General features: G+C 29.0%; 4 protein-coding genes across 4 annotated transcripts; 1 reads left to right on the top strand and 3 right to left on the bottom strand.

Annotated features, from left to right (window-relative positions):
• Positions 1–900: 900 nt before the first annotated feature.
• Phum_PHUM425180 (isocitrate dehydrogenase NAD, subunit gammaputative) lies at positions 901–2530 on the bottom strand (the record flags this gene model as incomplete). Its single annotated transcript, XM_002429215.1, has 3 exons — positions 901–932; positions 1011–2211; positions 2528–2530. 2 exons carry the CDS (start codon positions 2528–2530, stop codon positions 1042–1044), a joined length of 1173 nt encoding a protein of 390 aa, XP_002429260.1. The 3' UTR covers positions 901–932; positions 1011–1041.
• A 1165-nt stretch (positions 2531–3695) lies between these two features.
• Phum_PHUM425170 (Palmitoyltransferase ZDHHC3, putative) lies at positions 3696–5157 on the bottom strand (the record flags this gene model as incomplete). The annotated part of the gene is made up of 6 exons (XM_002429214.1): positions 3696–3854; positions 3930–4142; positions 4228–4312; positions 4399–4535; positions 4719–4904; positions 5077–5157. 6 exons carry the CDS (start codon positions 5155–5157, stop codon positions 3696–3698), a joined length of 861 nt encoding a protein of 286 aa, XP_002429259.1.
• A 791-nt stretch (positions 5158–5948) lies between these two features.
• On the top strand, positions 5949–6731 carry Phum_PHUM425160 (uncharacterized protein; the record flags this gene model as incomplete). The annotated part of the gene is made up of 3 exons (XM_002429213.1): positions 5949–6286; positions 6414–6498; positions 6591–6731. 3 exons carry the CDS (start codon positions 5949–5951, stop codon positions 6729–6731), a joined length of 564 nt encoding a protein of 187 aa, XP_002429258.1.
• A 240-nt stretch (positions 6732–6971) lies between these two features.
• Phum_PHUM425150 (uncharacterized protein) lies at positions 6972–9382 on the bottom strand (the record flags this gene model as incomplete). The annotated part of the gene is made up of 2 exons (XM_002429212.1): positions 6972–9111; positions 9339–9382. 2 exons carry the CDS (start codon positions 9380–9382, stop codon positions 6972–6974), a joined length of 2184 nt encoding a protein of 727 aa, XP_002429257.1.
• Between the last annotated feature and the right edge of the window lie 1248 nt (positions 9383–10630).

Raw genomic sequence — 10630 nt, 5'->3', positions numbered from 1 at the left:
AATTTAATCGAAATTAAAAAAAAAGTTTTTAACAACAACCGAGAGATACAACAATTTTTTGTTTGTAGGCCGATTGTTTGTTATTAATTTCAAACAAATTATATTCATTAATAAATAAAAGAAAAACAAAAAAAAATACACAAAATTTAAATCGATTTTTTAAATTCATTTCCGGTATTTTAAATAAATAAAAAAAGCGCTCGTGATAATAATAATAATAATAATAATAATAATAAAAATTTATTAATCCCAATTTCTTATACAGCCAAGAAATACAAAAAAAAATCAAAAAATTATTCATTGATTGATTGATTGAAATTTTTTTTTTTACAAGTCAACCGTTAAAAAAATAAAAGTTCAATGATATTAAATAATAATAATAATCGACTGCGTGAGGAAGATCATTATTATTATTATAAATAAAAAAAAATACTTCGTTTAGGCACAATTTAAATATTCCCATAATAACCAAAAAAAAACCGAATAAAAATTTTTATTTTATTTTAATTCCATCGAATACTTTCACAAATACTTATTTCATTTTTAATTATAATTAATTTATTCAAACGCACATATTTCATTAAGTATTTGATAAATAATAACAACAACAACAATAACAACAATAATAATCATAATAATAACAATATTAAGAAAAAAAGAAAAAAAATTAAAGTCATAAAAATGTAAGAATGAGTAAATATAAAAAAAAAAAAAAAACAAAAGAAAATAATAATAAAAAAAAAATAATAATAATAATAATAATAGGAAAAAAAAAGAATATCGAAAAATTGACTAGTTGTTTGTTGTAAATACCGTAATAACATGATGATAATTATGCAGTCATCACAACGAGTGTTTTCGGCTGTCTTATTGATTTATTTCAATTTTTTTTTTTTGCTTTTTTTTTTAATTACTAATGAAAGTGTGAACACCTAAAATAATTTAAGAAATATTAATTAATTATTTATATAATTAACATGAAATTTTTTAAGGAATAAAAATCATTTTACCTTTTTTTGGGCAGGTTCCAAGGCAAGTCACTTATTTTTCATCATATAATGTTTCGTCTAAGTTCATAATAATCTTATCAACAACATCAGTGCTTTTAGCTGTACCTTTTAAATCAGGCGTGCGTACTTTATCATTGTTAATTGTTTTCAAAATGGCTCTCCTTATTTTTTTGGCCGGTTTTGTATGTCCTAAATATTCCAACATGTCAATGCCAGCATTCAACATGGCTACTGGATTTGCAATATTTTTACCAGCTATCGCTGAACCAGCATTTCTCGTTCCAGGTTCGAAAACTGCATAGTGATCTCCAAAATTACCACCTGATATGAGTCCAGCACCTCCTACCAATCCGCAAACAACATTCGAAACGATTGTCCCATATAAATTTGTCATGTTCATGACATCAAATTGTTTAGGATTTGATACTAATTGCATGCAACAATTATCGATGATCATGTCATTGTGTTGAATATCTGGATATTCTTTGGCAATTCTTCTGGCAGTTTCCAAAAACAAACCATCTGATAATTTCATTATGTTGGCTTTATGAATTGTGGTAACTTTTTTTCTTCCTTCTTTTTTGGCATATTCAAAAGCAAATCTTGCGACTCTTTCTGAATTTTGAAGAGTAACAACTTTCATGCTTTCAACAACTCCTGGTACACTCTCATGTTCCAACATAGCATATTCACCTTCTGTATTTTGCCTAATAATAACAATGTCAAGGTTTTTATGCCTTGATGGAACTCCAGGAAATGATTTGCAATGAACTGTGCTCACAAAAAGATCTAACTCATTTCTTAAAGCAACATTTCTAGATGAAACTCCTGTTTCGATTGATCTAGTTTCAACATTTCCTTTTAGAGCGACACCGTTTCTGCGAATAGACATAATTGCATATTCTAATTCTTCATTTGAATTGCTATTTTGATCAATGAAAACTTCTTCAAAATCGACAGGAGCTCCAGCTGCTTTAAATATTTTTTTAACATATTCCATCAATTCGGGTCCGATACCACCACCAGGTAATAACGTAACTGTATGACGTCCTCCGTACAAAGCTTTTGGAAAAGCTTCAACTTTTTTAGCAAAAGGATTTCTATGTTGAACATCTGATGCAGTTTCAGCCATTGACATACATCTTACAGACGTTATAAAAGTCGACGGAACATTACACGAGAGTTTAAATTTACCCAAAATCTTTAAAGCCATTTTTTTTTATTTTAATAAATTTATAAATTCTAAAAATTAAAGTACATTACCTCTTGAAAACACTTATTTCAGTAAAATTTTTTCGAGGAAGAGCCAATTGTCGCCTGATTTAGGTACAGTAGCACTACTTTGCGACAACGTGGACTTAGAAAATTAGAGCCACGTTATCATTTTAACCGTTAAATTTAAACATATACACATTTTCAATCTTTTAAATTTTAAATTAATTATACGTAAAAAAAAACAATTTAAAAAATTTAAAACTTCATTTTTTATTGCTAAAACGAAGTTTTTTACAAATTACCATTTTCATTTAAAAATTATCATTTGAAATAATCATTCATAAAAATTAAATTAAAATTTTAAGTTAAAATTTTTACACAAATAAAATATTAATAAAAAAAAAATTTAATTGATAATAAATTCATATTTAAAAAGTTTTATTATTAATCGATATAATAATACATATTACAAATAAAATAATATACATTTTACACTTAGTAGTAAAGTTCATCACATAAAATTCTTTTTTTTTTATAAAAAAAAAAAATATTTAAAATATATATATATGTAAATATTATAGAGTAACCATTATTATTTAATTAGGCTTGTCATTTTATTATGTTTTTTTTTTTTTATAATTAATTAATTAACCATGAATGGTTTTATTTACTTAATGCTAAACATTTACAAGCACGAAAATGATTAATTTTTGAAAATAAAAACAAAATAATAACAAAAATTTTTTTGCATTTTTTTTTTTTTAAAGAAAAAACGCATTACAGCCAGCTGCAAAAATTATTTTTATTTTATATTAATCGATAATTCAATTTAAGGTGCCACGAAATAAATAAATAAATAAATAAAACAAACAAAAAAAATTTCAAATTTATAAATAAACCGTTTGTCATTTTGTTTCGATAATAATATAACAAATAATAATAATAATAAGTAAAAAAAAAAAAGAAAACTTGAAATTTAAACTTCAAGCGAAAGCATTTTTTATTTTTTTAAAATACAATAATACATTCGTAATAATAATAATATTATCGATTTAATTATATTAAAAAATAAACAATGAAAAATGTGATGATGGTGATGATGGCGGTTGTCAGCCATTTTTTTTTTTTTTGATTTTCTTTACGGTTTATTTATTTTCATGAAAAACCGTTAAATTATGCAATGTATAGATAGATACATATAAAAAAAAGAAAAGACGATAGAAAAAGAATAATTTATGTTTTTTTTTTAAGTACAAGGCACCATAAATACAGCTAAACAACATTAATACTCTTTTTGTCACCAGAAATGAATGATTAATGAAAATATTTTATTAAAACATTAATAAAAAATTTTATATAAATACTATATATATATATGTGTAGACATTTTCATTGAAGTATCATCAATTTCAATCGGTATTAAATAATAAAGAAGAAATGTTTTGTAACAAATTTTAAGTGTAAATGATATTAAACAGAATATAAATAACTTTCGACTTTTGTTTTCAATGGAGGTCTTGTGAATGGTGAAAACCAAGCGAGTGAAAATCTTCCAAAAACAGCTTGAATACTTTTCCATCTTGATTTTTTAACCCATCTTGCCTCTTCTTTTTTCAATTGTTCTATTCCCTAACAAACAAATGATATTATTAAAGGTTCGAAAGAGGAAATTAAAATTATTATTTGGAATTTGAATTCACTCACTGTTTCATCATTCCATATAGCTTGGAGTTGAGTACCGAACATGATTGCGGTGAAAATAGCAAAAAGTAAAGCTTCAAAAACGAGAAATAATATTAATACTACTGTTGCAGGTGGGGAAAATTTTGAACATTGTTTCCATTCTGCTTTAACACACATAATAACTTGATTCACTGATAAAAAAAGGGAATGTAAAGAGATCATTGCTATGTAAAACTGTAAGAAAAAAACACAAAAAATTTTAACCATGGGACCTTTATAACATCGAATTATATAAAATAAATAAAACAAAATAACTTACTGTAAATAAAACAAAATATTTTTGATTGTTTTCACCTACGCAATTATTTACCCACGGGCAATGATGATCCATTTTTCTAACACATCTATAAAAAAAATTTCAAGCATTCATATTTAATGTATTCTTTTTTAAATTTATTACTAAAAGCAAAAGTTAAAAAAAAAGTAAAACCTCTGACAAACAGAACAATGATGTGCTCTCTCTGGCTTGATGCTGCAACATTTTGGACATTTGAAAATAACTTGACCTTCTCTGAGTCCCATTTGCTGTATCATTTCTTTTGTAGCATTACCTTTCGGAACAGCACCCTGGCGAAAACAATAAATGTTTCATCATTAAAAAATTCTAAACCTTTTTACATTTAATGATTAAATTCAAATAGAATTGTTAAAGTGACCTGAATTGATAATACGAGAGAAATTCATTAAAAACTTGACTCGATTTTCGAAGGAATTACTAGAATATAAAATTTTGTCAAATTTTTTACTCACTGGATCAGTAAACATTGTCCTTAAATGAGATGCACAAGCCATGAATGCAAATATTTGAAATAAGACAGAATTAATCATGCTGTAAGCTGTAAAGGGACTGGGTAACAACATGACACCCATAACAACAAATTCGGCGTATAAAATAAGAAGCCATGTTAACATAGCACATATTATTCCGCAAATATCCTACAAAAAAATATGTACGGTTATTAATTTAAACGCCGTAAATTTTTTTTGGGGGATATCAAAAAAGTTTATTTTATATAAATAATGGGAAAATGGGAAAATTTCTATAGAAAAAAAATCTCTAATTGATATAAATTAATTTGATGAGTTCATTGCATATATATATACTTACTTTAATACACCAAAACAAACCACCACAGCAACGGTTATGAAGGTCTTTTTCCCTTCTATAAACAGAATAATCGTATTCCATTTTTATCAGTCTTTAATATAATTACTTTCTAAATTATTTTTAATAATAATTTTATAACATTTAAACCTGACATTTCGTTAGACATTTATCCCGGATTTGTTATTTTCCCATTAAATCATTTTTTAAATTCCGGTAATGTTGGTCATCCTTTGGGTCAGCTGATTCAATAATGATAATATATAAAAAAAATTTGAATGAAAAATCTTACGATTTACATTTCAAATATTCACAAATCTTTCATTAATAAATTTACATAATAATATTTTACTTAAAAAAAACATCAAAGTCGATAAATGTATTCTTTTTCTTTTTGGTTTCCTTTATTATTCCATAAAATCATGTAAAATTCTTAAACTGGGTTGTTACATTTCTAGAAGGCTGTGCGAATTTTACTGTGTGATGTGACAAATGTAATGTAATGTGACATGGCATATTAATATTAACAAACTTAGGTTAATGAAATAACAAATTTTTTTTTTTTTTTTTTTTAATGAAATATATTTAAAATATTTCTCTATAAATTATTTATGAATAAGTGTATTTAACAAATTTTTATAAAATGCAAACAACGGTTCGTATTTAATTTAATCACTTAATTTTTTTTACCCACCATATTTAAAAAAGTTATGTCGTTAGATTCTCTCACAATTAATAATTTTTTTACAATTTTTAAATGAAAATTGTTTATCCCAAACGTGAAACATTTTATTTTCACTCAAATATTATTTTTTCGATAATAAAAAATCATTATTTGTATATTAGGATCGTTTTTTATACATAATAATTATTCAATGCTGTTCTGTTGTTATTCAAGGTTTTTCCTTTTTTTGTTTTTCCAGACGAAAAAGGTTAAGGAAGGCACAAAGGGCCAAAAGCAAATAGTTACAGAAAATCAAGATACTTTAACTTTTTATAGAAATATGGTTTTTGGAGCTAGTGCCATTTATTTTCTCGGAATGATGATTTTCTCATCATTTAAAACAGTTGATATTGTATTGACTTTATTCTCTGTAGTTTCTTACACTGGAAGTTATCAATTTATGGTACACATGTCGAAAGCTAAATATTCAGATTCTGGACAATTAATCGACAGTGGTGTTGATCTTAATTTGCAAGGTGGTGTCGCAGAGTAAGTGATATATGAAATTACATGGCGACTTCCTTAAAATAAACAGTTATTTTTTACTCGAAACTGATAAAAATTATTCGCTTAAAGCCTGTCGCTTTTATTATTATTATTAATTGTCTTATTTCAGGCATGTCAAGGACTTAATCATTTTAACAGCAGGTTGTCAGGTTTTATCATTATATTCGAATTATTTTTGGTTATTATGGCTTCTCGTGAGTAATCATAAATTTCTTCCCATAGGGACACTAAATCCTTAAAATTTTCTCTCTTACTTTTACATTGATCAAAATTTTGGTATTTTCAGGCTCCTATGAGAGGATTTTGGATATTATGGAAAAATATTTTACAACCTTACTTCATGCAACAACCGCCCAATAATCCAGAAGTCGATGAAAAGAAACAAAAAAAATTAGAGAGAAAAATGAGAAGGCATATGATGCATTAAAAATAATAATAATAATAAAATAAAGAAACAAACAAACAAACAAGCAAAAAGTAACAGTAAGTTGTAAATATTGTTCATAAAGGGAAAGAAAAAAAAAAAAAAAAAAATAATAATAATAATGAAATTTAAATTTACATTCAGGTATATAAATACAATTTCCCCCTCCCCCCCTCTTTTTACAGTCAATTATCATTATTATTATTATTATTATTATTTGCTATTATTAAAAATCATAAAAAATTAACTGGAAGGATTTTGACGTGTTGGAGTCACTATGAAAACTGGAATTTTTGTTAATATTTCGACCTTTGAACTTATCGTTGTTGGGGATTCCGCCGTCGTTGTCGTTGGCGTCGCCACCGTCGCCACCGCCGCCGCCATTTCATCACCCTGGAAATTTTTATTTTCTTCTGATTTTTTTTCTTGATTTTTTGGATAAACTTTTTGCAGGGCGGTTATGAGGGATTCTTCGAGGGGTTGATTTTTAAACGAAGAATTCGTTTTCGGATAAAATAATTCGAACCTTCGTATTTTACTTTCGACGAATGATTTTGAATTTTCAATGACGTCACTCTTATTACGAACGATTATTTCGTTTTTCAGTTTATCCGCCACGTTCGAACTCGCGTTTTCAGGTTTGTACACTGGATAAACGTTCACCGTTATGTCATTCACTGGAATTATTTCCGCTTCGAAATTCGAAGACGACGTCGTCGTCGTCGTCGATGAAGAAGGTAGTAGCGAAGATGACGTAGTCATCGAAACCGGCGGCATGGGTGATGACGTAATCAACGATGGCGGTAGAGTCCGGTAAACTTGCTTATCCACTTCTTGCACTTGGTAGTCGTTTAAATTTGTATGACCGTCTTTTCTTATCGGTCGAGGCTTACCTGTCACGGGAATGTTTGATCCAACGTCTGATGATGACACTTGGCCGTTGACGGACTGTGGTGGTTGACGGTAATCGTTGACGTTTGGGTGACCCGTTTGAGGTAATCGAATCGAATTCACAGATGGTTGAGGTTGTTGCGGATGATTATTATTATTATTATTATTACGAACGTTTATTTCCGGTTGAGGTAATCGATTACCGTCGGCCTTGGCAGCTGGTTGAGGTGGGTGATTATTAAGGTTACGAACGTTCATTGCTCCTTGAAGTAAATGATTGTTTTGAACATTGTGTGCCGGTTGTGATTGCTGTCGGTTCCTCGTCGTCGGATGAAGACTGTTGATCTTGGAAGTACCTTGCAATGATTTTTTATCTTGTAAATTTAAAAAAACTGGACTCGTTGTCGGAAGAGGTTTAAATTTCAAATTGGTTCCATTGACGGCGCCGTTCAGCTCGCTGTAGTGATACTCTCCCACTAATTCGGCGGGCTGTATAAAATTCGGACCGTTTTGAGAATTTTGCCTGTTGTGCGATTTTAAATCCTTATTATTATTATTATTATTATTATTGTTCTGTCGGTGATTTCCGTTCACGGGTTCCAATTTACTCGGTCTGTTTTGTAATTGGTTGTTGTTAGGAATTCTATTTTGATTATTAAAAATCGGAGTCCACTGACGTAGTTGTCCCCCCGTCGGTGAAACGTTTTCTCTCACGGGCGTTTGACCGTTGAAAACTTGTCTCTGTCGATTGATGTTCGTGAACCGGTTTAAATTATTTAAAATATTATTATTCGGAAGCGGTAGAAATTTCGGCGGAACCAAAAACAATGGAGGAAGATTGGGTAAATTGTTGTTAAATCCTCTTCCGGTCTGAAACTGAAAAGAATTTTCACGGCGGGACCTCCATTTTTCCGAATCATCAGAACTTTTTGACAAATCAGTTATTGATTGAGTAGTACCTGGCGACGAATAATCCGCGGCTTTTTTAAACCGATTCGATCCGATTATTTTTGATATTTGTTCTAGTGTGAACGTGTCAACAGGAATATCGTGGCATTCGCTTTGACCGCATTGATGATTATTACGATGATGGTGATAATGATGATGATCCTTATTGAATGGCGTCGAATTCGGTGGTATCAACGGGGGCAATGCTGCGGGTTGAGACCCGGATTGAAAACCGTCCGATTCCGGAATGGGCGGGGGTTGTTGCGATTCGGGATACGGCATCGGATCCCAAAGTGGAATTTTTCCATCCGGTCCTAAATTCAAAGGCGACAGCGGCGTCGATTTCGATTCCCAATCTTCCGGCGGGGGTTTCGGTATGGGAACCCATTCCTTAATAAAAACGGGGCTCCAAACTTTACGCCAACTCGGTTTTAAAACTTTCGCCGATTTCCATTCTTTAACCCAACGTGGTTTCCATATTGTTTTCTTTTTCCAAATCCCCGGATCCCCGTGCGGCGAGAGCGTTGCATTTATGTGAACAACTCTGCGCATAAAAATAATCGTCAAAAAAAAATTTTTATTTTTTTTTTATTGTCTTCGAGTCGGCGTGCGTGCGTGGGTGCGTGAGTGCGTGAGTGCGTGCGCGAAAAATTATCCAAAAATAAAAATGAAATAATCGAACAGGACGCTTTCGAACGGAATATTTAATTAAAGAAAGTTATCAGACACACACACACACACACACACACATGGCAAAAAATCAAAACTTACTTTTCCACGACTGGATCCAATAATGAAGCCTTGACGAAGGTCATGGAAATTAGAATCAAATATACGGTCACCTGGAAAAGTAATAATAATAATAATAATAATAATAATAATAATAATAATAATAATAATAATAATAATAATAAATCGAAAAAAAAAACAAAAAAAAAAAATTATTATTAATTCTTTCTTTCCTCCCCCCCTCTTCTTTCGCCCTTACAAAATCATCACCCCTTTAAAAATTTTATCGTTATCACTGACGTCACGCGTTTACCCTATCACGGTTCTCCGCGTGACGTAATTACCGAAAAAAAAAATTATTCGTTTTTTTGAATCATATGTGTGAGCGTGTACACCTTGTCGTCCGCCATTTTAAAATCGTAAAGAACCTTATGAAAATGCTTACAGTAAAATAACACCAATTCCGGAACATAAAATTCCGTTACGAAAAATAAATTTGAAAAAAAAAATTTTAAGCACTTTCGCGCGCACACACACGCACACAAAAATAATAATAATAATGATAAAAACTTACGGATATTTGCATAGTGAATAACGCGTAAAAAAAAAACGGTGTGTTAAAAAAAATTCGATTTTACTTCTAAGACACGAATTTATAAAATCCATCCTTTTATATATAGAGCCTAACTTTTTTTTTTTTTTTTTTTTTTGGCTACAAAACTCTTCATGACAAACTACACACGTTGTAATAAATCATAATTCGATGCTCATATATATTCAATATTTGTTTTATTATTATTATTATTATTATTATTACTACCGCAATAGTTCCGGATAACGTTTCCGGTTTTTACAAACGGTTTTAAATTTCTTGTTTCTCTTTTATCCACAATTAAACTCTCTGGAAAGTTATTTTTTAAATGTATTTCGACGAATTTATTTTATTTTATTTTTATTAATTATTACACGACGATACGAGAATCAATATAAAATAATTTACATAAGGTTATTGAAAAAAAAAAAAAAAAAACTTTTTTTTCTATCCAATTAATTGGCCAAAACGAGATATTAGAAAATCTGGACAATTTCCAGACGTTTTATTAAAAAAAAAAAAAAAAAAAAAGAAAATTTTTTATTTACGTGCGTGAAAGTTTTTGTAATAAAAAAAAAAAAAAAATGTTATGTCGGGGAGGAAGAGAAAAAAATAGAAAGAGAGAGAGAGAGAGAGAGAAAGTATTTTTGTCATTTTAAGGAAACGCCAAACTTTTGATGATGATGATGATGATTTTTCTAATGTTATGAATACTAAAAACATTTTATTCCATTTTGTTCGA

This window comes from Pediculus humanus, genomic scaffold (genome assembly GCF_000006295.1).
Source record: "Pediculus humanus corporis 1103172108194 genomic scaffold, whole genome shotgun sequence".
Classification (NCBI taxonomy): domain Eukaryota; kingdom Metazoa; phylum Arthropoda; class Insecta; order Psocodea; family Pediculidae; genus Pediculus; species Pediculus humanus.
This window is presented reverse-complemented; position numbering and strand designations above follow the sequence as displayed.